This window comes from Mustela nigripes, chromosome 5, assembly GCF_022355385.1.
Source record: "Mustela nigripes isolate SB6536 chromosome 5, MUSNIG.SB6536, whole genome shotgun sequence".
Lineage (NCBI taxonomy): Eukaryota > Metazoa > Chordata > Mammalia > Carnivora > Mustelidae > Mustela > Mustela nigripes.
Genome location: NC_081561.1, coordinates 63,762,530 through 63,789,222, shown reverse-complemented (window position 1 = coordinate 63,789,222; position 26,693 = coordinate 63,762,530). Strand labels below are relative to the sequence as shown.

The 26,693-nt window shown below is 36.8% G+C and overlaps 1 protein-coding gene across 1 annotated transcript in view; it reads right to left on the bottom strand.

Moving 5' to 3' along the window:
• The window catches only part of LOC132018642 (kinesin-like protein KIF6), a 206,363-nt gene that overhangs the window by 91,376 nt on the left and 88,294 nt on the right, over window positions 1–26,693 (bottom strand). The window contains exons 3-4 of the mRNA XM_059401560.1: window positions 23,722–23,869; window positions 18,928–19,037 (exon numbers count right to left, since the gene is read on the bottom strand). Coding sequence (XP_059257543.1) covers window positions 18,928–19,037; window positions 23,722–23,869 — 258 coding nt within the window. The remainder of the gene's footprint in view (window positions 1–18,927; window positions 19,038–23,721; window positions 23,870–26,693) is intronic.

Here is a 26,693-nt window from a genome sequence, read left to right as displayed (position 1 = left end):
AAAAAAAAAAAAAAAAAAAAAAAAAAAAAAAAAAAAAAAAAAGCTAGTCTTTTCACAGGAAGTTTCTTGTCTACCTCCCTGACTTCCCATACAGTTGATGGGTCAACTAAGTCACCCAGCAGCCACTGCAATAACTAATGCTCAACTGGTGATTATGATCTACTTAAACATCCATACGGTTTTTAACATTACCGAATCAAAAAAACCCCAAGTACTGGTAGGGACTCACCTTACTCACCATTACTTCACTGAAATAAGAAATGCAGAAAACAAGCAGGTTTGGAATTATGAAAGTGTTCATTTGTTAGGCAGCCTAAATGGATCACTGATTTGGGATTATATTTACACAGAATAGTTAGACGTATAAGGTATAAGTGTGAAAGGTCATCAGAGGCATTTGGCTAAGCTACTTCTTTCTTCTAAATCATTCAGAACCTTTGATCTCCAGTGTGGCTACTTCAGGGCTACTACACTTCTGTATGTACTTCCAGATCCTTGCCTAGTTTTGTCACTTTGATCAAAATACAACTTGCACACACTCGCAAATTATCTGTTCGAACTTTCAGTTGTCTTTTGTGACCCATTGCTATGCATCTCTCTGATGGTTTTCTGATATTATATTTCCCTCACAATTGTCTGATTTCTTGCCCATGGAGGTTTTGAAAAGTAAATGAAATTGCAGGTTGGCGTTCAATTTACTTTGGCTTCTTTCATGATTCTCTCTCTACTTAGGGCTCATCTGTGGCCACCCTATAAAAGGCTCTACCTCTGGCATCCTTCTGGAATCTTCTGTGGTGCAACTTTCTCTCTCCAGTCAGGATCTCCCTTGCCAGTTCTCCTCCTCAGATTCTTTCCTGGTTTCTGCCTAATCCCTTGGGCATGAGACTTTGTACTTTCCTTCATAGCCCTGCCTGTCTTCACTGAAAATCCCTTTTGCATTAAGCCTGACAGCCAACGTGTCAGCCCCACCCACACTCATGCCTTTACTCACAGAAGCCCAGCCTAAGCCATGCCCTGGGTACTAACTCTTGCCTAGGTGGGCTAACCTGGGAGTGAGAATGTTTTAAACTTTGTTGCTAATGAAATGCATTTTCAAAGGTGGGAAAAATAAGAACTATTAGCAAAAGTTTCTCACCAAGTTGCTTCTCCTTCCTTGGCATTTTTCTTTCCCTCTCTCTCTCACAAATCAATAGCTATTTCCTGAATCCTTAGTCCACCACTCAATTCTGACTATAATTTTCATGGGCTTGAAAGAGGACTTTATTAGAGTTTCTTAAATAAACATCCTAATTCCAAGATGGAAACCCCCCAAACTATTTATTTGATTCTTTTTGAAAGGGCCTGTGAATAGTTTTCCCTACAAAATGTTTCTAAAATGTTTAGATTTCAAGCAAAAAGTCACTGATAGCCTTAACTTGGATACCTAAGTGGAAAAGTTCAGCTAAGTATACTCGGCCTGTTTAATGATGGGGAAGAAGCAGGCTTTGTGTTTTCTCTGTAAACAGAGAATCTTTTCCATTTGGCTAAGTAGTTGGAAATTGTACACTCTAACTGGCTGGAAGACAGAGAAAGAGCAATAGCCAAGCTCTTGTTCTCAATAATGGAGTCCATCAATGAAAGAACCCTCCCCTCCCCACACACTACCTCCACAACATTCCAATACCACCAACTTGCTGAACAGGAACTTTCCAGGAGTTACTGCAATGAATCTGGCTTCTCATTTTCATATTGTAAACATGTGTTGCCATGGTGCTAATTTTTCCCCCCTACTTGCAAATGTCCTGTGTGATTGGGCAGGCGATGCCCTACATAAGGACACTATGTCTAAGGGGGTGCAATTCACATCATAAGTTTATATATTTATTATGAAAAAATGTCTGTCAGAGAGCAGTAAGCATCTTCTAACAAAACTAGCATATTACAACAGTTTTCCAACAGATGGCAGGGGTGCCTTTTAATAATTCACATGAAGTTGCTATCCAGAAGAGAAGTAGCCCTCTCTAGTTAATTACCTTGATTCAGAAATATCAATAGCAGGTCAGACTCATGAAAACAGAAGGGTGTCCAGTCAGGTTCTTCTAAATAAATGGATATGTTGCACATGTTGTAAATACAGTCACACTATTCATTTTAATGAAGAAAACACTCTCTCCTTCAGTGGTTTTCAGCCTCTCCCCCACCCCCACCCCAACACACATTCTCAGAAGCTCTTTAATGGTAAAGATTTGAGAAAAAGAAAGATGCAAATTTTTAGAAGATATGTAAGTGGAACTATCCTTCCTGCACTTAAACAATTTTAAAGGTAGATTTTCTTCAGATTGACTAAAAATTTAAGATTTCCTCTTTTGTATAAATAATTAAAACATATCCCTTGAGGAAGTTTTCCAAACCTGTAATACATTTTTATATTGGTCTTAACCTAGACAGAAGGGACTAAAAAGAATTGATATTTTTTCTGTTTATTGAAAATACTTTCTAGTAGGTTGGAAAACATTTCTTTTCTTTATAGTTTTATCTAATATTGTATCTTTTTACTGATAATGAAGAATATACCAGTCACATGACATTTTAAAAACTAAGTTATTTAATTTCACCTACTAAAAATACCAGTTTCTCTACTAAATATTTAAGGAATCAGTTATTTCAATTCTCAATAATCTCTTTCAGAAGAAAGAAGCAGAAGAACTATTTCCTAACTCATTTTATGGGAATTACCTAATATCAAAAATATACAAAGACGTTGCAAGAAAACTATAGACTAATATCACTCATGAACACATATGCAAAAATCTTCAACAAAATATTAGCAAATCAAATCCAACAAAGTAAAAAAAGAATTTATGCCACAACCAAGTGAGATTTATCCCAAGTATATGTGGTTGGTTCAACATTCAAAAATCGATTAATGTAATTCATCATATCAGGCTAAAAAAGAAAAACCACGTGATTATATCAATAGGTACAGGAAAAGTAACAAGATCTACCATCTATTCATGATAAAAACTCAGTAAATAAGGAATAGAGGGGAACCTTCTCAAGTTAATAAAGACTACTACCAAAAACCTAGAGTTAACATCATAATTAATGGTGAGAAACTCAAAGCACTTCCACTAAGATCAGATATAGGACAAGGGTGTCCCTTTTACCACTGCTTTTCAACATTGTACTGGAAATCCTTGCCAATGCAACAATGCAAGAAAAGGAAATAGGAAGACCTATAACTGTTCCTGTTCACAGATGACATAGTCATATATGTAGAATACTGAAAGAATTGACAACACAACTTCTAGAACCATAGTAATAAGAGCAATATTGCAGGATACAAGGCTAATATACAAAAGTTAATTGCTTTCTTATATTCCAGAAATGAACAAGTAAAATAAAATTAAAAACACAATATCACTTACATTAGCATCCAAAAAATATGAAATACTTAAGTATAAATCAAACAAAATGCACGTAAGATCTATTTGAGGAAAACTACAAAACTTTGGTGAAAGAAACCAAAAAAGATATATTCCATGTTCATGGATAGGAAGATTCAATACTGTCCCAATGTCAGTTCTTACCAACTTGATCTATAGATTTAATGCAATCCCAATAAATTCCTTGTTATTTGTGGATATTGAAAAGGTGATTCTACAGTGTATATGGAGACACAAGGGACCCCCAAATACCAAAAACAATATTAAGGGAGAACAAAGTTGGAGGATCAATATCATTTGACTTCAAGATTTACTATAAAACTATAGTAATCAAGACAGTGTGGCACTGGTGAAAGCATAGATAAACAGATCGATGGAATGAAATAGAGAGCTCAGAAATAGATCCACATGAACACAGTAAGCTCACGTTTGGCAAAGCAGCAAAGACAATACAGTAGAGCAAATATAGTCTCTTTAACAAATGGTGCTACAACAATTGGACATCCACATGCAATAAATAAATAAATAAATAAGAAATAAAGAAAGAAAAGAGAAAGACCTGCTATCCAAAATATACAAAGAACTCTGAAAATTCAGCAATAAGCAGACAGACAATCCAATTCAAAACTGGTCCAAAGACTTTAACAGATCCCTTACCTAATAAGATATATGGATGGCAAATAAGCATATGAAAAGATGATTCAAATCTTATTTCATCAAAGAAATGCAAATTAAAATGAGATATCACTACAAACCTGTTAGAATGGTCAAAATCCAGAACATTACCAACATCAAATGCTGGTATAAGTGAGTAAGTGGAGCAATCTCATTCACTGCTGGTAGGAATACAAAACAATACAGCCACTCTGGAAGACAATTTGGCTATTTCTTATAAAACTAAACATGCTCCATTAGATGTTATATTCAACTGATGAATCACTAAACTCTACCTCTGAAACTAATAATACACTATATGTCAATTAATTGAATTTAAATTTAAGAAACTTTTAAATTAAAAAAAAAAAGTGAGGAAAGAGAGAAAACAAAACAACTAAGCATGCTCTTACCAACTGACTCAGCAATCATGACATCCAATCCAGCAATTATGTTCCTTTATATTTACCCAGAAGGGGTGAAAACTTATGTTCACACTAAAATCTTCACATGGATGTTTATAGCAGTTTTATTCATAATTGTCACAGTTTGTAAGCAACCAAGATGCCCTTCAGTAGGTAAAGGGATAAATTAATTTTGGTACATCCAGACAATGGAATATAATTTTGAAAGGAAATGAGCCATCAATTCATGAAAACACATGGAGACACCTTTGATGCATATTACTAAGTGAAAGAACCCAGTCTGAAAAGGCTATATACTGTATGACATTTTGGAAAAGACAAAACTATGGCGACAGTAAAAAGATCATTGGTTACCAGAGGCAAGAGGTAGCAGGGGATGGACAATTAGGTAGAGCACAGAGGACTTTTAGGGCAGTGAAAATACTCTGTATGATATCATGATGACAGGTGCCACCATATATTTGTCCAAATCCTCAGAATGTACAATACCAAGAGTATTACAAACATACAGTAAACTATGGACTTTGGGTGAGTTTGATGTGTCCATGTAGGTTCATTCTTGGTAACAAATATATCATTCTGGTGAGTGATGGGAAAGGATATGCACATATAGGGATGGGAGGTGATGGGAGATTCCTGCACCTTCTTCTCAATTTTGTTGTAAACCTAAATCTGCTCTAAAAATTTAAGTCTTTAAGAAAAAAAAAAAAACTTGGTTTTAACTTTTTAAAAGACACACATGGTATATGAACAAGTGAAATACTTTGTCAGAAAAAAGAACAAGTCCAAATTCAAAGCCCCAAAATATTCTGAGTGAATGTTGTGATGAATTCTTGTTTGTTATCCGTATTAATTTCATTCAGTTGGTAAATATCCTCTCCTAAATAGTGTCATTACTATTTCTAACCTAACTGTATCTACCTGTGTTGCTAAATTATAACATTATTAGACTTGAACTCTCTGATCCATTTGATTTCCCAAAGAAGTTAACCAACACCCTAAGGTTTATTCTACTTCCATAGTCTGCCATTTCAGAGATGCTGACACCTGTACATTATTTATTCACTGTCTGAAAATGAGCAAGGATTAAGTCATCTAAGGTAACTTATTATGCTCATGCTTTCAAATGCTATGAAAACAAAAGTCATTAAAAGAACTTAAAACAGAGAACTGGAAGCTGTTGGCCACTGCTATGGAAATGGAAGACTAAAATGAAAATTATCCATAGTAGTCAAAGACAGAATCATACTCGGTACAATTAATGTGTAAGAGAACCAAAACTTATGTATTTATTGGTTACTGTAATTCAGTTATTTCACTAAGATTTAGTATGCATATGAAACATCTTTTCACTTCTATTTTTTTCCCCAAATTAATCTAAATAGAATAAATTTTTTGACTGTTAAGAACTTGGTAAGGTCACTTTTCTGTATTATATTTTCTGAATATATTATATTTTCTGTATTATATTAAAGTAACTGGACTTCTCTCATCCCCAAACAGTATCACTGTGCAACCACGAACAAACAAATGGCTCCCAAATCTAATGTACATAACCAAGGCTTCCCCTACACTTATCTATTGTCTACAGGCAATTTGCATAATTTTCCGAAAATGAATATTTTACACATCAAATACAAGGCTTATGCTAGTACCTCTCTCTTACACTAGTATGCTTTGCTAATTTCCAGTTATATCCTGCCATATATATCATGTTCCTTCCAGTGTTCTAGGTTCACATAACCCATCATTTAATAGAAATGTCTTATTTAACCTAATTCCATATGGTAATTATAGAGCCATACACTAAAAAATTTATCTTTTTCAGAGCAATCAACTTTTTTTCCCCAAAGAAAATATTTTTCCTCTCATTTTTCATTAATACTTGCTTTCTCATTCAGACTTCATGGTTGCACCATCAAAATTATGTGGTCAAGTTTTCCACATTAGGGGGAATTGTAGCATCAAATAGATCTAGAGGCCATGGATTTCTAATTTTGGAAAACCATAGCCTTTCCCGCAGGAAAATAGCTTTATACACCTCTAAGATTATGCCATTACATTTGACAAGTTCTGTGTTTATTTACTTTTATTTATTTTCATTAAAACATAAGGTTTATTTTTGTCCAACTATAAAAGTAATACATGCTTCTTGTGAAAAAGTTTGAAAATTTTAACAAGTTGAAAGAATTTTAAAAAATAAAAACAGAATCCCACCACAGGGACAATGATAATCCATTGATATATTTCCTTAAAGTGATTATCTTAGGCTAAATATTTAGCAGATTTGTGGTAAAAAAAAAATAAATGCATGCATGTTATTATATCCTTTAGTATTAATAATACATTTTCTTCTATTTTTTAGGATGCAGGTGCAGGGAAGGAAGTAAGGGATATACACGGATTTTCCTCCCCAGATAACAAATTGTGACTCACAGTGCAGGTTGCCTTTATGGAATCTGTCCTCCCCATCTGTGTAACTGCTAAGCTCTGATTTTTGTTCAGGTTATTATTTAAAAATACTAGACTTTCCCTGACTCCTTTGCAACTAACTACCACTGGCCATGTAACATAATTCTGGTCAGTGACAAGTAAGTGAAAGTCAGAGGACAGAGCTTCTGGGGAAAACTGTTAAAAGGACAGGCTCAGCTAGCACATGCCTGCTTTCTTATTTTTTCTTCCAGGAATGTGAATATGCTGCTGAAGGTACGGTAGTCATTCTACATGAGGACTAAAGCCACCTGCTAAGCATGGCTCTAGCAGAATGATAAAAGAAAGCCCCAGTGGCATCCTGCAACTTCTATAGCAGCCCTGGCTCCCATCTCTAGAATCTTTACTGTGTGTGCAGGGTTGCGGCAGGGCAAGGGCAGGAGTCATGGGTGGGGATGGACAGACTATTTAATCAAGCCACTATAAATTGGGCTGCTGTTATAAGCCGCTGTTAGTTAATTCATTAAAGACGATGTTCAATCCAGTGACTGAATAACTCTCCCCTTTATCCACATTAAAGAGTGACATGCTATAGAATCTAATTCTGGTTTATCTGTTCTCTCTTCCTCATCTGTCCAATTCTGAAGTGGTACAACACAATTTCATTATTAGAGTTTTACCTAATTTGAATATATGGCATCTCTGGTCCGCTCTCATTTCTCCAGTCTGTTTCAGACATTTCTTTGCTCATCTTGGCTGTTTTTCCTTTCAGATAAACTCTGGACTCCTATTTGTTTTTTTTTAAGTCTTTAAGATTTGGCTTGGAACTTCACTGAACCTCTAAAAATGGGAAGAGCTGACCTCTTCAAGATATTCACACTTCTCATTCAGAACCAGATTAACAGCTCTCCATTTATCTTCAAAGTCTTTTATTTCTCACCAAAGAAGGCACTACCTGTATTGTCTTCACAAAGATCCTGAACGTTTTACCTCTTTTTGCTATTGTAAAAGGGATCTATTTTTACCATTATTTCTTCTAACTGGGTTATTCCTAGGGTTTCCTTCTTGGATTGAGTCACACATGTACTAAAAGATAATAGGTGGCTAGCCAGCCTAAGTAGCATTAGTCTGATCTCTGGCTTACAATAACTTACACTTTGTATCTTACAGTCTTCAGCTGTCTTAGAACTCAATATGAAAACACAAGGTCAATTACAGTTAGCTAAACAGTACATAAGCTAACTGGCATGGAAGTTTCAGAGCAGCGAGAGTAATGCACTACCTGCTACACTTCTCACCTGGTGCAGATGAGCCCTCTAGCTGTCTATAGATCCTCTCCCCCTCACTCTAGATTTCACTGGAAAGGCTTTTCCCCATGCATCCTCTCTCTAGATTGGCTCACATCTACAGCACTGCCAGCTCTCAGCTCAGTTAGAACTCTGGTCTTGGCATATGCCAGTAAAATGAGAAGATCATTGAGGGTGTAGGCTATGACAGGAGATCATTGGTTGATGTGGCCCATTCATGAGACTACTGCAGCTATAAGTCATTTTAATGTCTTTTAATGTCTTTTTTTGCATGTACACACATTATTGGCTGCACAGTTGAGAGTGGTTTTGCAGAGGTTTCTTGTGGTATTTCATGTGGATGCTGCATATTTCAAATAAATGGTAAGTTCATTGACGATAAACATACAGTATGAATTCTTTGTAATGCCCCAGAAGAGCTGAGATTCCTACAGTATAATAATTGCTTGGTATATATATGATGCTGACACTCACAAACGGTTGTACTCATTTTTTCTGTATTGTTGAGCTGTACTAGTCAGATGGGTTTCCAAACACTATGTATTCTTCTAAATGAAAGAATAAAGTGACCAAGCAAGCCTAAATTATTCAACACTCTTTTAGGTAATCTTATGGTTTTGCTTTTATACTCAAAATTTAAAACAGATTGAAAAATTACATTGTATAAGACCAAACCAAATGATTCATAGAGCAATTATGAAGAGTAAGTGGACAAAAAGTCAAAGAAAAACAAATCCACATTAACACATAGTTTTAAAAGTGCATTTCAACTCTTAATCTTAGAAAAAGAAACTGTATGCATTTGTTTATATGTAACATACGAGAAAGATGGAATAGATTGAGGTGACAGTGTTTTCCCCATCGTTAATTAATCTCAAGTGACTAACAACCCTAAATATCACAGATATATTTTTACATTCCAGATGTATGGGTGAAAATGCTGCATCTGTTTCTTCCCATCCTTCTACACATCACATATGAGGCAACTGTTTGTGAAAGCTAACACCTTTTTTAGGGACTGAATGGTTATGCCCCACAAAAACTTGTATGTTGAAGCCCTAATCCTTAATGCAATAGTATTTAGATGTGGGACTTTCGGTAGGTAATGAGGTTTTGGATAAGGTCACAGGATAGGGTCTGTGCCTTTATGAAAATAGGAAGAGAGACCAGAACGTGCACTCTCTCTCTCTCTCTCTCTCTACCATGTAAGGACAAAGCAAGAAGGCAGCTATCTATTAGCCAGGAAGGCAGGTCTCACCAGGAACCAAATATGCCAGTTCCTTGATATTAGACTTCCCAATTTCCAGAACTATAAGAAATAAGTGTCTTTTGTTTAAGCCACCCAGTCTACAGTATATTGTTCCAGTAGCTGAGCCGACAAAAACAGTCTCCTATATGAGACATTTCAGATGTTGAGAATGATCTCTTCCAACTGGCCATTCAGAGTAAGGGTTATTATGCCAATAAGACAGGCTTTGGGAAAAAGTGTCATTCTGAGCCTGTAACGGTTCTCTATTCCCTCTGTTATGGTCATTGCCAATGTTCTGTTTCTCCAAGAAACAGTGTCTGGCCAATCCATGAAGGACATAAAGTGTAAGTGACCATCACTAGTCACGGGTCACTTGCTCAGATCATCCTGTAAGACAGCAGCCCTACTTCTCAAGAGGTTGCCTCCCAGCTATATCAGTAATTGACTCAGTTGAAGACTGGAGTTAGTTTTAACTCTAAGATCTGTATTTATAGGCCCAGGAACCTCCAGAAGTGTTCAATGGGACCAGAAAAATAACACAAATGAAAAATATAATGCAGTAGGTAGGAATAAAAACTGAGGACCCATGCTTCAGCTAAAGGCACTAAATTCAAAAATTTTAAACATAAAATGTGTAGGCCAAATAAAGTAGATTTGCTGCCCATCCAAGGGGAGTCCTGAGCGTAAGTGGGAATATTGAGTTGTAAAAGGACAGAGTTTCCCGAGGCTAGAGAAAAGTAGGTGAGTGGAACATATTTGGCAGCTTCTGAGGTAAGGATACAAGTGGCTTGGAAGAGAAATGGAGCAGGTAGTTCATGACAACAGAGAGAGACATTTGATATAAATATTGTGGGCAATGGGAGAAAAAGTACTGGGTACATGAAGGTATTGCTTAGCAGACTGAGGGTGTAGCTGAGCTTGGAGACCATAATGTGGCAGACTTTTTCTCTAGCCTTTTCTGAACCCTCAGGTAGAAATCACCATCCTCCCATGTACCTTTAAAGAACCCAGGACATCTTACCACTTACTGTATAAGCCTGAAATGATCAATTTGTGAGTCTGTTCTATTAGACTAAGTTCCCTTGGAGGTAAAAGAGCAGGTACTCTCCAAGCCTTGCAGAGGGTTAGACACACAAGAGACAGAGCTGAAGAGGACTCAAAGCTTTGGCTCACACAAGAGGTTCCAGAGGCCAGCAGAAGCCCAGAAACCATGGCTCAGAGCTCAGAGCTCAGATGGAATGCCAGGACACAACACAGATCTCCCAGGCAAGAGCACCAGGATTCCCAGCTCTGATGTTTGATGGACGGAGGTTGATATCCTGGTCCATTCTTGGCAGACATGGAATCTTACGGAAATATCACACTACCTGTGTGAACCCCAATTTAGTCATCCATAAAACAGAGATTAGGATACCTACTTCCTCAAATGAGATACTGTATTTAAAGTCCCTAGGACAGGGACTAGCACACAATAGGTACCCATGTCCTTCTTTGGAGAGATTTTTCTGGTATCTCTAAAAAGAACTTTCCCTAGGTGGATGAGGGAAGGGATGACTATAAACCGCCTTCATTAGAATCACCTGGGGTATCCGAAGGGGCACGTGCACCTGAATGTTTATAGCAGCAATGTCCACAATAGCCAAACTATGGAAAGAACCTAGATGAATCAATAGATGAATGGATAAAGAAGATGTGGTATATATACACAATATATATATATATATATGTGGTATATATACACAATATATATATATGTGGTATATATATATAGATGTGGTATATATACACAATAGAATACTATGCAGCCATCAAAAGAAATGAAATCTTGCCATTTGTGACAACGTGGATGGAACTAGAGCGTATCATGCTTAGAGAAATAAGTCAAGCGGAGAAAGACAACTATCATATGATCTCCCTGATATGAGGAAGTGGTGATGCAACATGGGGGTTTAAGGGGGTAGGAGAAGACTAAATGAAACAAGATGGGATTGGGAGGGAGACAAACCATAAGTGACTCTTAATCTCACAAAACAAACTGAGGGTTGCTAGGGGGGGGGGGGTGGGGGGAGGGGGGGGGGGTTATGGACATTGGGGAGGGTATGTGCTTTGGTTAGTGCTGTGAAGTGTGTAAACCTGGCGATTCACAGACCTGTACCCCTGGGGATAAAAATATATTATATGTTTATAAAAAATTAAAAATTAAAAATTAAAAAAAAAATCACCTGGGTTGCTTATTCATACATATCTGAACTTTCTGGAGGTGGAGGCCAGGAATCTGCACTTTTAACAACACTCCACATGATTCTCATACATGGTTAAATGTCAAGCCACTGGATTATGTATTCTAGTTATGTCTCTCTTTTTTATGTCTCTCTCCCATTGCAACGTAAATGGTCCTAATCATTTCCCACAATGCTCTGGAGTCTCTCTGACTCCCATCCATCTCATTTCAGCCCTACATGCTACTGACTGGGTTCTCTTCCTAAAAGGCAGTTCTAACCTGCTATACTCTTGAATAAAAAAATCTCTGAGGGCTACACCTTCCTACCAAATCCACGCATTCCTGCCTTTCCAGTCTTGATGGTCTCACCTACTCCCTTACTGGAGTCCAGTCAAACAGGTCTATTACCTATGACAGAACAAGCTTTATGCTTTTCCCTACCTTTGCGTCCACATGAATGCCACTTCCACTGCTCCAAGTCCTACCCCTTCCCTCAAGGACTATATCATGTACCACCTTCTCTGTGAATCTCTTTCTGATCACTTGACCTAATGAAATTTCTTTCTCCTTTAAGCCCAAGTCATTCTTTGTGCCTCTCTTATGATGGTTTTCATATTCCACTTTATGCTATTTTGTACAAGGTGTACCTACTCTGCTGTGAGCACCAGGAAAGAAGAAACTATGTCTCCGTGCCTAGCACTAAGTGTGGAATCAAGCTGGATCTCAATAAATGTTGAAAAAATGAATGATTCTACATGACCAGACTATAAGTCATAAGAACAGACACTGTGCATTAATCTTTTCTGTAACTCATGCAACATTCAACAGTGTTTCATATCCGGTAGGTATTAGAATTGTGATGAATTAAACTTAACATTCATCAACTTTTTTTTCTTTGATGACAAATTATTTTACAATACAGCCAAGATTTCAATACTGGATTCTGGGGCTTATGGACTTTTTTCTAACAGTAATAACCATGACTGTCTTTGAAACCTTAAATCTATTATGTATCCTTATTTAGGAATACTAAAATTACACTAAAGTAAGGTGACTATTTTCCTTATGGTTAAGACCAGTAGTTATACTATTTTACTTCATAAGACATACTTAGATTCTAACTATATTCCATTTATAGCATATGACATAAGGACTTTCAAAAATAGATGTTTTATTTTCATTTAAATTACTAAATACAGAACACATTAAATACACATATGTCTCTACATAAATATATAGACACTTTTTAAAATTAAACTTTGTATTTTGTGATCCTTGTAGATTTGCATGCATCTGTAAGAAATAATGCACCCATTACCCAATTTTTCCCAATGTTTACATCTTGTAAAATTATATTAAAATATCACAACCAGGACATTGGCATTGATACAATCCACTGATCTTATTCAGATGTCCCAGTTTCACCAGTACTTGTGTGTGTGTGTGTGTGTGTGTGTGTGTAGTTCTATGGAATTTAATCACATGAGTAGTTTTGTGTATCCACAGCCATAGTTTAGATACAGAATAGTCTGTTACCACAAGCATCTCTCACTGGCCTTGTATAACCATTCCCACCTCCCTCTCTAACTTCTGTCAACCATTCAGCTGCTATCTACTTCTATAATTTTGCCATTTAAAAAATACTCCATAAATAAAATCACACAGCATATGACTTTTTGGGATTGGCTTTTTCGCTCAGCACAGTTCCCTGGAGAGTCCCCCACACTGTTAAATGGATCAAGAGTTCATTCCTTTTTGCTGTTGTTATTTTATTAATGAAAGGTCTATGGCTTCTATTAGGGCTCTCTTGGTGGTGTACATTCTGTGACCTTGGACAAATGCATATCATGCAACCGCCATCATACTACCGTATACGCTAGCTTGTCTGCCCCAAAGCCCCCTGTGCTTCACTTACTCATCCCTCTACCTGCCCTCTCCCCAGCTACTAGCAACCAGTGATTTTTTTTACTGTATCTATATTTTTGCCTTTTTCACAATGTCTTATAGTTGGCATCATGCAGCAGGTAGACTTTTGATATCTTTTTGTGGCTTGATAGATCACTGCTTTTTATTGCCAAATAATATTCCACTGCATGAATATCCCACAGTGGGACATGTTGGTTGCTTCCAGTTCTTGGCAATTATGAATAAGGCTGCTATATCCACTCATGGGCAGCTTTCTGTGCTGATATAAGTTTTCATTTCATTTGGTTAAATACCCAGGATCATAACTGCTGGGTCATATCCTAAGAACTATTTTATTTTTTAAGAAACTGGAAATTGACTTCCAAAGTACCTGTACTATACTGCATGAGTGAGAGTTCTAGTAGCTCTACATTCTTTCCAGCATTTGGTATTGCTAGTTTTTTTGTTTTTTTTTTTTAGATTTTTGCCATTCTAGTAGGTGCATAATAGTTTTAATTAGTGATTCCCAAAGACAGATGATGTTGAGCATCTCTTCACATGCTTATCTGTATGTCTTCTTTGGTGAGGTGTCTGTTCAGATCTTTTTCTCATTTCCTCATTGGATTGTTAGTTTTCTTATTGTTAAGTTTGAAGAGTTCTTTGTATATTTTATATAAAAGTCCTTTATCAGACATGTGTCTGGTAATATTTTCTCTGTCTCTGGCTTATCTTTTCTTAACAGTGTCTTTCAGAGAACAGACATTTTTAATTTTAATGAAACGCAAGTCATCTATTTTATTTTTCTTTCACAGATCATGCTTTTGGTGTTGTATCTAAAAACTCCTTGCTAAATGACTAGAGCAGTATTTTCAAAAAGCAATTGACTTTATTTTGGCACCCTGACATCATATATACAAAGTCTGCAGGCAGTCTATAGGTAAATGCTTCAGTAACAGCAGGGAGTTGGAGCTCAAATTAGGATGTAAAAGAACAAGAAGGAGAAAAGCAGAGTGCTCATGAGAAGAGCATCCAGCAGGTGAACTGGGGGAAGTGGTGTTCCTGCTCAGGGGTAAGAAACGTGCTACTGATGGCTATTACTACGCAACATCAAAGTGATCTTGGATTTGATTGCACATGGCTATGCCAAGTACAAGAATGTGGAAATGATCAAATGTGTATATTATCATTGTCCCTCAAATGGATGGCTGCAGGAGAGAACCAAAGTCAACAGACATTTTACCTACTATTTTTTGGGGATTGTATTCAAAGTGTTTGGGACATTCCAGCTTGTGACAATGAAAGCAGTCAACCAGAAGGATAGTGTTGCAGAGTTAGAGCTCGTCCCAGTTCAAGAGTGTGTGAAACCAGAATAACTGAACATACTCTTAATGCAACCCAGGTATAGCAAAAGTCACCTTCCATTATGAAGAATTACTTGATAATCTTAGTAAAACACAAACCTAAAATCCCCAGAAAGCCAGCAGACTCAATACCAGCCAAATCTTATAATCCCCACACCATAAGATTGCAATTCTCAAGTTGTTTTGGAATTTTATAGTACTGAATATATTTGAAGTAAATAGGCTATACTCCTGGGATATGGGAATCTTCTTTCATAATGAGAATCTTCTCATTTTTATTTTAATGAGGACTGTTGTCATGTAATTATATCCCAAAACATAAGATAAGAACATCTTTCTGTCCACTTTTGTATGCCTGTGGGAGAGGGTGATAGTTCACTGAAAATATCTGTTTTGTAACTGAGGTTACTTCTGACTTGAATCGGTAAACTCATTCTCCAACAGGAGGACAAGGCTACCAAGGAAGGAGCAGTAGTTTAAGATAGAAAGCTAGTGACATCTACAGAGACAATCTGATCTACATTGAGAACCATTACTGTCAGGCATGTCAGGAAACACAGACACATACAGTGAATTAAAGCATTGTCCTTGCTCTCAAGAGGCTGAAGGCTCTTTCTAGGAGAAAAATATAAATACTTCTTAATCTTTTTCAGTCTTTTTTTTTTTTTTTTTTTATTTGACAGAGATCACAAGTAGGCAGAGAGGCAGGCAGAGAGAGAGAGAGGGAAGCAGGCTCCCAGCTGAGCAGAGAGCCCGATGCGGGACTCGATCCCAGGACCCTGAGATCATGACCTGAGCTGAAGGCAGCGGCTTAACCCACTGAGCCACCCAGGTGCCCCACTTCTTAATCTTTTTGTGAGAGGGAAAAGAGTAACCAAGTAAGTCCTATCCTGTGAGGTTACCAATCTTTGAACTCTAGATATTGGAAATTGGAAAGTTGTTAAATATTATATAACTCAATGGCCACATTCTATTGATAAACCTAGAAAAGTGAAATAAATGCATCTAAGATTGCAGGGTTGGGACTAGAACCCAAATTTCCTGACTTGTAATCAAATATTCTTGACTCTATTACACTGCCTCTCTTAAATTCAATGACTCTTCTCACTCCTGCTTCTCATAGTCAGGCTGTGTCTCGTTATGTCTCTATTAGACTCTGATTTATAGAACTTACGCTGTTTCCCCTTTCATGCTCATCTTCAAAAAGTCTATGTCACAGCTCCAATTTTACAGATAATTTTTTAAAACATTAAGAACTGGGGTGCCTGGGTGGCTCAGTCTTTAAGTGTCTGCCTTCAGCTCAGGTCTTGGTCTCAGGGTCCTGGGATCAAGCTCCATGTCAGGCTCCCTGCTCAACAATAAGCCTGCTTTGCACTCTCCCTTCCCCCTGCTTGTATTCCCTCTCTCGCTATGTCTCTCTCTGTTAAATAAATAAATGGAATCTTTAAAAAAATAAATAAAATATTAAGAACTTATTCTGGTTGAACGCAGTAGAGAGACTACCAACTCAAGTAAGGCATGCTTCCTACCTGTGAGGAACTTATTCTAAACATCAAGTGGGGTACTCTGAGACACCAAAGTTATGTATGTATGTGAAACTCATTACCACCACCCAATCAAGGTTTCTAGCAGATCATCTTTTAAGTCAATGCTTCCTTAATTCTCTGGGCTCTACAGTAAAATCTTGAAGCTATTTTTGCTACTTGGGCATGGAAGTGGGACTATGTGGTTTTCAATTCCTGCTGTACCATTAACAGATCAGTTTGAAACTCTGGGCAAGTCATACCTCTCTGGGTTTACTCTACTCAATCAGTAAAATGCAGGGAATGAACTTGCTATAATTCACCTTCTTTTCAAATCCAAGGTGAGCATAATCAATGTATTTTATTTCTATCTATGTATCTACCTAGCTCTCTATCATCAATTTATTTATTTATTTTAAAGATTTTATTTATTTGTCAAGAGAGAGGGAGAGAGAGCACAAGCAGCAGAAGCAGCAGGCAGAGGGAGAAGCAGGCTCCCTGAGCAAGGAGTCCAATGGGAAACTTGATCCTAGGACCCTGGGATCATGACCTAAGCTGAAGGCAGATGCTTAACCAACTAAGCCACCTAGGTATCCTGTCATCTATTTATTTTTTTTATGCATATCTCTTACATTTCTCTCTCCTCCTTCATGTTTATCAGAGCCAAACCATTTCTGAGTTATGGCTAAGAGGCTTCAAGCTTCTTCAGTGTAGATGTGACTTGCTAAAAGTAATTTTAAGCAAGATATAGCCTAGAGGTCCTGGTTAGACTGGAGGCTAGAAAACTAATTTAAAAGCCTATTAGAATAAAGATCAAACTCACAGCAAAAGCCTGTCTTTCAAGTCCCTCAAAAGTAGTTGCTCAAAAAAAGGCCTGTTGGCCTTTCTGATTTTACTTCACATGACTCCTCACCACATGGCTTCTCTGACCACATCTTCATGGTTGTTTTTTTTTTTAAATTTAAAATCAGTTAGTTAGCATATAATGTATTATTAGTTTCAGAGGTAGAGGGCAGTGATTTATCAGTTGCGTGTAACACCCAGTGCTCATTACATCGCATATTCTCCTTAATGCCCATCACCCAGCTGCCCTGTCCCTCTACCCACCTCCTCTCCAGCAACCCTGTTTGTTTCCTAGAGTTGAGTTTCTTATGGTTTGTCTCCCTCTCTGATTTCATCTTCTTTTATTTTTCCCTCCACTCCCCTATGATCCTCTTTTGTTTCTTAAATTCCACATAAGAGTGAAATCACATAATTGTCTTTCTCTGACTGACTTATTTCGCTCAGCATAATACCCTCTAGTTCTACCTTCATGTTTTTAATGTTGTTGTTTCTAACCTTCCTATGAGGTACTTCTTACCTTTCCTCAAACTTAATTTCAATAGCTTCCTTAAGACTGATTTCTTCCATGGAGTCAGATTTTTCCTCTCTCTTCTTATATTATTTAATTAACATAAATATTTAGAGTACCAATAATAATCCCCTTTCCTAACTCCCTCTAATGAATATAGCTGGCATAACAGAGATGCTATGTAAAGACTGTCGTCAACATTAAAAGGAAGAATACATATAAAGGTGATGTAAAGAGTGTAACTTATTTTCTTTAGTATTTTCTCTTATTTCCTTTGCCAATTAAAGCAAGCAACTAATTGTTGGTCTCTGTAGTAAAGGATTAATATATGTTTTTAAGTTGTTTTAGAATATTTAATAAGAAAATGAAAGTACATTCTATTTATTTATTTATTTATTTAGAAAGTACATTTTCTTGGTTACCAGCTTCTGATATATGAAGATGTCTGGACAAAAGGATATGAAGTATTACCATTAATACCTAAGTTAGACAGCTATTCAAACAAACAGCGAATATTGTTACACAAACGTTGGCAGAGTAACTGACTCAGTTAGTAGGTAAGCTCTTAAGACTATTTATATTTCAGTCATGATGTAATCAGTGCCAATCTGACCAAATGATTGTCAATGTCAGTCTTAATAACAGTAGAGAAGCAATGAGGAAAACAAAGTTTTTATTTTCTCTCTTTCAGATTCTCTTATTGCTGCCTGAGCCCTAATTTGAATCCCCTCTTCAGAGCCCACAATTAGATGAGTAAAGGGTTTGATCTGACAAGAGTAAAGCAATACTGGCATATGCCACCAGTCCTCTCAGCACCCACTCTGAGAACATTCAGCGTATTCTCTTGTACCGCCTCCAAAGGAGATTTTCCCAAGAAATGGGTTTCAAGCAATTTTAACTCCCATCAATACTGTTTGTTATAACTGAAAAAATATCCATTATATTACAAAAAGATTCTGTTATCCAGTATTTGTTAATTATGATTGAGACCAGAAACATACAGAGTTTCAAAGGAAACAATTGAAGAGAACATCTGAAAGTGATTTCCCCCCCTTCTTTGTTGTTCTGCTACTCACGGCAAATCTTCCAAACTGGAGGCTTCGTGTCTTGGATCCAATAGATCATAACCACATTCATTGTAGATTTCCAAATAGGAAATGTGCGTTGTATGTATTGTGCTGCTGTCCTGATTGGAAAAGGGGAAGACACTGTTTAATGGCTATAAATAGCGACTCAGCTGGGAGGAGGATGAACACATTTATCACTCCAGTTCCTCACAGCTTTCTCTCCTTTACTCTCTTCACTTTGTATGGTTTCCATTTTCAGTTCGTGACACTTTCAAGTTGCCAGTTACCATATGCATGAAGCATTTTTTTTTAAATGGCCAACACCCATGATTACAAGCAACTTTAGTATGTTGTTTTTTTATTGGTTCCACGTTATACATGAAGAGTCAATATACACTTAAAATGAGCCAACTTGGTTGCAGAACTGTATAACACATCATTTTTTACTTTCCAGACCCCCCAAAAAAGGTTACTATGAAAAAATAAACTTACATCCTGTGAATAGCCTATTCATAAAAGAAAACAGAATCATGACTTCAGTTTAAAAACCTCAGTAGCATAAGAGTTTCCATCTTTAATCATAATTATTTTTTAAAAAAATTTTCCAATATTCAAAATTTCTGATGAGACAAAGAGATAACAGACAATAGAAGAGAATGGAAAATGAATCCCAGGGGACAGAAATACTTTAGATCAATCAGGTAACAGTGAGAGTGGACATTCACAGTTCAATGCCTATATCTTACTGTTGGGTTAATTTTTCTGGCTACGTGGCAGGTCAGGGATACTGAGCTATTGGTTTGAGGATATTTTCTGTGGGTCATTGCTGGGGAAGTGCAATGACACAGGCATCAGTGTCATTAGGTAAAAACTGCTGTCTCAGTTCTGCCAGCAGACAAAAAGTACCTGTTCTCTCTGAGATGGAATAAAATGGAATTTTTTCAGGTCTCAAGAAAATTCCTGGCTCAGTTTTCAAGACCAAGTATCACTTTCTAGCACTTTTTCTTGCTTTCCCCAAAATACAAATTCTTCCATTTTGGCAAATAGAGCCCTACTTCTCATAAGAGGACAAGATATTTGTGTCTTATGGCAAGAAGGTCAGCAGATTGCCAGAGAATTTGCTCAGGATGACTTTCCCATTGATTCTCACCCATATCCAAGGCAATCCATTTGACAGATACTATTCAAAGAGAGAGAGGACCAAGTCACAGAAATGGGGGAAGAGCAGGGGCCTACAAATCCAAAGCTGGAATCCTAGGCCTACTTGCTATGAGCACCTGTGATGTCAGGCTTCAGTTTCTATAACCATTAGTAAGGCAACTGAATAACGAATCCCCATGTGTTCTTCAGTTAAAATTAGTATGATTCTTTGGTCCTAACATGGCTCAAACTACCCAAAGAAAAACACCAAGATTTCATAAAAACAAAACAACACCTGAAAAATTAAGACAAGTCTTAAGCAGCACATGACTATGAAATACTCAAGCTACTGCTGAAATTCCATGTTCTGGTGGTTTGGGAAGGTGACAGAATGGACTGAGTCTACACTAAGCAAATTTCTCCCAAGAAAATGCTGGAAATCTTCCTGATGTGGGCGACTCTGGCTGCTTATCCTAACACATGGCCTGTCGATCAGATTAGTGTAGTAAAGGCACATTTCAACATCATTCTGTGGGTTATAACTTGGCTTAGCACAGGTATCAGAGACCATAAATACTAGGCAGATTCTGCATGGCCTTTAGTCTAATAGTTTTCCCCAAAATGTCCCATGAAGGAATTTGTGGAAAAAGTGTTCCATGATCAATATATATGCTGTCCCTCTCTAGAAGATTCTCAGAGCATGTTAAAGGCCACGGGGATCATTTACCAACTTCCTGAGATCCTGTTCAAAAGCAACATATTTCTAAAACCTATCTGACCATATCTAAAATATCCCATCTATAATAGTTTGAGATTTTAGCAGACAGTTCAGCGCTCATCTTAGCATCAGAAAAAGCTGGGTCTGAACACCAAATCTGGCATTTATAACTGAGTGATCGTGCATTATTTGCAGCTGTTTAATTGTGGAATTGGGGAGAATAACCCTCATCTTGCATAACTGTTGTGACAGGGAAATGGGGTTCTGAACTTAAAATCCCACCAAGAACATGTGGCCCTGTAATAATCCCTAATAAATCTTTGCTACTGCTATTATTATTGCTATTGTTATTGTTTCTATTATTTCTAAAGGGCTCCAAATGGAGAATTCAGCACATGACTATAAAAGAGAAAGCAAAGAAAGGAAAAACAACAGCCAACTTGTATGTTCATCTGCAGTGAAGAAATTCTCTTTCTTCCAGAAAGTAGAAGAAATCATCGTAAGTCAGGAAAATGGCAGGTCCACTCCCCTGAGATGATGGGGATAATGCCTTTGGCTCCTCCAGCTTCTGTATTTTCTGGACTTTTATTGGAATATACACTTAAAAGTCACTGAGCAATGTGGCAAGCTACCTTTCCTTATTACTACTTTTTTAGTGTTTGGGATTGCCAGACTATAATGTAACACACATGTTTCCTGCAGACAGCCTTTTCTCCTGCCCCCAAACAAGTCTGAACCTCACAATACTCAAAAATAATGAGCAGTGATTTCTAAAATAAATGGAACCAATTGTCTTCTGTTAAAATCACTGTAAATGTGCTCCCATCACACTCACAGCATTTTAGGAGCCAGTATACAATTGTTCTTAGTTTATCTTGAAATAAATACTTTGCATAAGTCAAATATTTCCTTTAAGAATTCTAGAGAGCTCCATGTGGCCCTCTGAAGCAATTGACTGGGGGCATCTGAGTACCTGTCTGCATTTTTCAGCTACACAATGTGGACAAACTTAATGATGAAACTCAAGTTGCCTCTGACTAATTTTGCAGCAGTTTGGTTTGATTATAATGAATGTATTGTGCCCCATCAGGGAAATCCATCCTTTTACAAAGAGCTGTCCTGGATATAAATTTGTCCAAGGAGCTCTCTCTAGTCCAGGAACTGATTTAGAATCATTCAAAATGAAATGAGGTTTACAATAATGTCAGTGACCAAACAGATATATAACAATGGACCCAAGAGATGGTAGGTACTTGGGAGACATTTTGACTTTTACAGCATTTGGTATCCATAGAGAAAATTTTAGAAGGGATAAATGTTTCTGTTAGGTAAGGATTTGTTTATTCTGTTTAACTTAATCAGGGAAATTGGTTTCATTTGTTCTAGTTTCAAAGGATTCTTTGAAATTAATCAGGATTGTTTGGCCACAACGTGTGTGTGTGTGTGTGTGTGTGTGTGTGTGTGTGTGTGAATATACATATTAACAACAATTGTAAATGAGCTCATTTGTTGAGCATATACTATGTGCGAGGAACTGGACAATATCTTTAGATACAGTATGTTCAGCCCTCACAGCGAGTTCACAACCCTGAGACCTTAAGTCTCAACTGCCACCAGGACACATGCTATAAGTGGTACACTTTCTCAGAACCAGATTGGCCTACACCAACTTCAGTGATATTTCCAAGACAACATTGGACCACAGCAGCAAAAACTATTAGAAATTATATTCCCAGTCTGTGAAATCTGGGAACAAAACAAAACAGCTAATGTCAGAAATAAATGAGTAAATGAAAAGACAGGATCTGAATCCAACTTATACACTGTACTCAACCCTTTCTCTTCTACGTTTTCTGGCATGCAGAGTTGGCATGTTTGAGCAAGTGAGAGATGAGTTGAACTAATGGGTAATTGCTACTTTATGGATGGAAATTAGAATTATGCAGATCTCAGCAATTTCTTCTCATCTTTGCAACTCAAAAGGCAAAAAGCATACAGTCAAGAAATTTTGGAAAAACTGTTACAGTGACCTAGTTAGAATATTTGTTATACAGAATTCATAAAAACCAAGTAAGTGTAGGAATTATTAGTAGGGCCAATGGAGATCTTCTAGTACGATGCACTCCCCAGTTTCACAGAGGGGGGAAATGAAAACCTACTGAAGTTATGGGACTCACTATTGTTTAAATACAACCAACAAAATAAAGCCAGTCTGAGACAGAGAGGCAGTGTATGTAGTGGTAAAAAGCACAGAGTATGGCATCACACAGACCTGGGATGGACCTCTAAGTCAGTTATGAAGACTCAGAGAAAGATATTTAGACTCATTTTTCCCAACTATGAAATTGGGATAAGGATACCTACTTTGCTAGTTGTATTATATGTTATATTAATATATAATAATGTGTATATGTTATATTAAAAGTATTATATGTAATAAAGCAATAGGCACTTAGAGACACACAATAAATGATGCATATAATGCAGAGAACATCTCTTCATAACAGTATTAATTGCAATAGGAGTTTTACTCTGGTAAAAGTCTTTTGGGCTTCTATTACAATTGTGAAAAAGGTACAATCACATCATCTTATTCAGTGTTTTAGTAGCCGAAATAAAGATGTCTTAGCAAAAGGACATCCAGTTTCTTAATGAGAAATATAAGATGTTAGCTGGTAAAATGTGTTATCTGTTCTTTTAACCTCCATGGATGTATCAGAAGGAACTCCCTTTGAACCTTTGCTGAAACAGCATCCCTTTAATGAAAAGCACCTTAATTTCTACTTCTTCAGCAAAATCCCAAACTTCCCTTAAATATAAAGGCCAGAGTTATTACAAAATAATACTTCCTCGTTTAGATATAATAAAATGTCACAATAAATTTTTTACCCACCATAAATTTCTGCTGAATATATCAAATAGAAAATGAACTTAAAGTTCCATACCTTTTGTAATTGCTCAAAAATGTATGACAATGTCCTTGGGATAATGCCTCGGTCACTATAGCGTTCTGCCCCACCCGTGATGGTGAATGTCTTCCCACTGCCTGTTTGCCCATAGGCAAAGATGGTACCATTGTAACCTGCCAAGACACTACATAAAGAAATGGCACACTTTAATATCAAAATGACTAACTGCACAAGTATTAAGTGGCTTGTATTCTAATAGCAGCCTTATTCAACACTAGTGAAAAGACATTTATAAAGTATCTCTATATGTGAGTATCTACCTAAAATAATTCAGATTTTTTTAAATCCAGGAAAATCAGCACAACCAATCCTTTTCTCTGTATAACTCAAATGGAGTCTGTTCATCTTAAGTATTTTTTAACCTAATTTTTCTTTAGAAAACTTTTATATTTACATAAAAGTTATAAAGATAGTGCAGAACTAACACATGCCCTACACCTGGTTTCCCCTACTGTTGATAACATTATTATTGTGCACCTGTTACAACTAAAGAAACTATACTGATATATATACATTTTATAAAAATGTCCTTGGTTTTTATATATTGTCTTTTAATTTTTTTCCAGCTTTACTGAGATATAACTGACACATAAATGTAAGTTTAAGGTACACAAATGTGATGATATGATACATAAATATACTGCAAAATGATTCCCACAATAAGATTAGTTAATACATCCATCACCTCACATAATTATCATTTTTGTGATAATATTTAAGATCGATACTCTTAACAACTTTCAAATATATAATATATAGTCACTATGCTGTACATTCGATCCACAGAATTTATTCATCTAATAACTGGAAGTTTTTACTCTCTGAACAACATCCCCACATTTCCCCCACCCACCATCCCCTGACAACCCCCATTATTTTCTTGATATTTATGAGTTCAGTTTTTTAGATCCTACATGTAAATGAGAATATACAGAATTTGTCTTTCTCTGTCTTATTTCACTTAGCATAATGCTTTCAAGCTCCAACTACATTATTGCAAAATGGCAGAATTTTCTTTATTTTATGGCTGATTAATATCCCATTGTGTGTGTGCACGCACACATGCATGCACGTGTGTGTGTGTGTACACCACATCTTCTTTGTTCATTCATCCATCTATAGGCATTTAGGTTTTTCCATGCCTTGGCTACTGGGAAAAATGCAATGAACATGGGGAGGCAAATGCCCCTCTAAGATTTCATTTCCTGTGAAATACAGGCAGAAGTGGCATTGTTGGATCATTATTGGCAGACCTAGTTCTATTTTTTTTTTTTTTTTTTCATTGGTATTGGGTTTATTTTTTTACCTAGATCCTTTCAGAGGACAGAGCTCCCCATCCCCACAAATACACTTTTTTTTTTTTTTTTTTTTTTCCCCAAGACAGTTCCACGTCTTGGATTTTTTTTTTTTTAATTTTTTATTTTTTATAAACATATATTTTTATCCCCAGGGGTACAGGTCTGTGAATCACCAGGTTTACACACTTCACAGCATTTAAAGGAAACTCCATACTGTTTTCCATAGTAGCTATACCAGATTGCATCTCCACCAATAGTGCACAAGGATTCCCTTTTTTCTACATCCTTGACAGCATTTGCTGTCCTTGACAGTGTGATAATAGCCATCCTAACAGGTATGAGGACATGTCTTATGTTTTTGGTTTGCATTTCCCAGATGATTAGAAATACTGAACACCTTTTATGCATCTGTTAGCCATCTGTACTTTTTCTTTGGATAAATTTCTATTCAAGTCCTCTGCCCATTTCTTAACTGGATTTATGCTTAACATGTAATCTATCCAAGAGAATGTTTCATGTGTGCTTGAGTAGAATCTGTATTCTGCTGTTGCTGGGTGAAATGTTCCATATATATATGTCTGGTAGGTTCATTTGGCTTAAGGTATAGTTCCTATCCAATGTTTCCTTCTTGATTTTTTTCTTTCTTTCCTTCTTTCCTTCTCCCTCACTCCCTCCCTTCCTCTCTTCCTTCCTTCCTTTCTTTCTTTCAAGATTTATCTATTTATTCTTTGAGAGAGAAAGAAAGAAAGAAGGGAGAGTGGGGGTCAGAGGGAGAAGGAGAGAGAGGATCTCAGGAAGATTCCTTGCAGAGCACAGAGCTCAATGTAGAAGTTGATCCCATGACCCTGAAATCATGACCTGAGCCAAAATCAAGAGTTGGATGCTTAACAAGGTAGGCCACCCAGGCACCTCTCCTTACTGGTTTTCTATCTGGATGATCTATTCATCATTGAAAGTGGGGTGTCATCAGAGACCAGTGGAACAGAGTAGAGAGCCCAGATATGGACCCTCAACTCTATGGTCAAATAATATTTGACAAAGCAGGAAAAAATAGACAGTGGAAAAAAGACAGTCTTTTCAATATATGGTGCTGGGAAAATTGGACAGCTATATGTAGAAGAATGAAACTCGACAATTCTCTTACACTGTACACAAAGATAAACTCAAAATAAAAGACCTCAATGTGAGACAGGAATCCATCAGAATCCTAGAGGAGAATATAGGCAGTAATCTCTTTGATATCAGCCACAGAAACTTCTTTCAAGACATGTCTCCAAAGGCAAAGGAAACAAAAGCAAAAATAAACTTTTGGGACTTCATCGAGATCAAAAGCTTCTGCTCAGCAAAGGAAACAGTCAACAAAACAAAGAGGCAACCCACAGAATGGGAGAAGATATTTGCAAATGACAGTACAGACAAAAGGTTGATATCCAGGATCTATAAAGAACTCCTCAAACTCAGCCCACACAAAACAGATAATCATATCAAAAAATGGGCAGAAGATATGAACAGACACTTCTCCAGTGAAGACATACAAATGGCTATCAGACACATGAAAAAATGTTCATCATCACTAGCCATCAGGGAGATTCAAACTAAAACTACATTGAGATACCATTTTACACCAGTTAGAATGGCCAAAATTAGCAA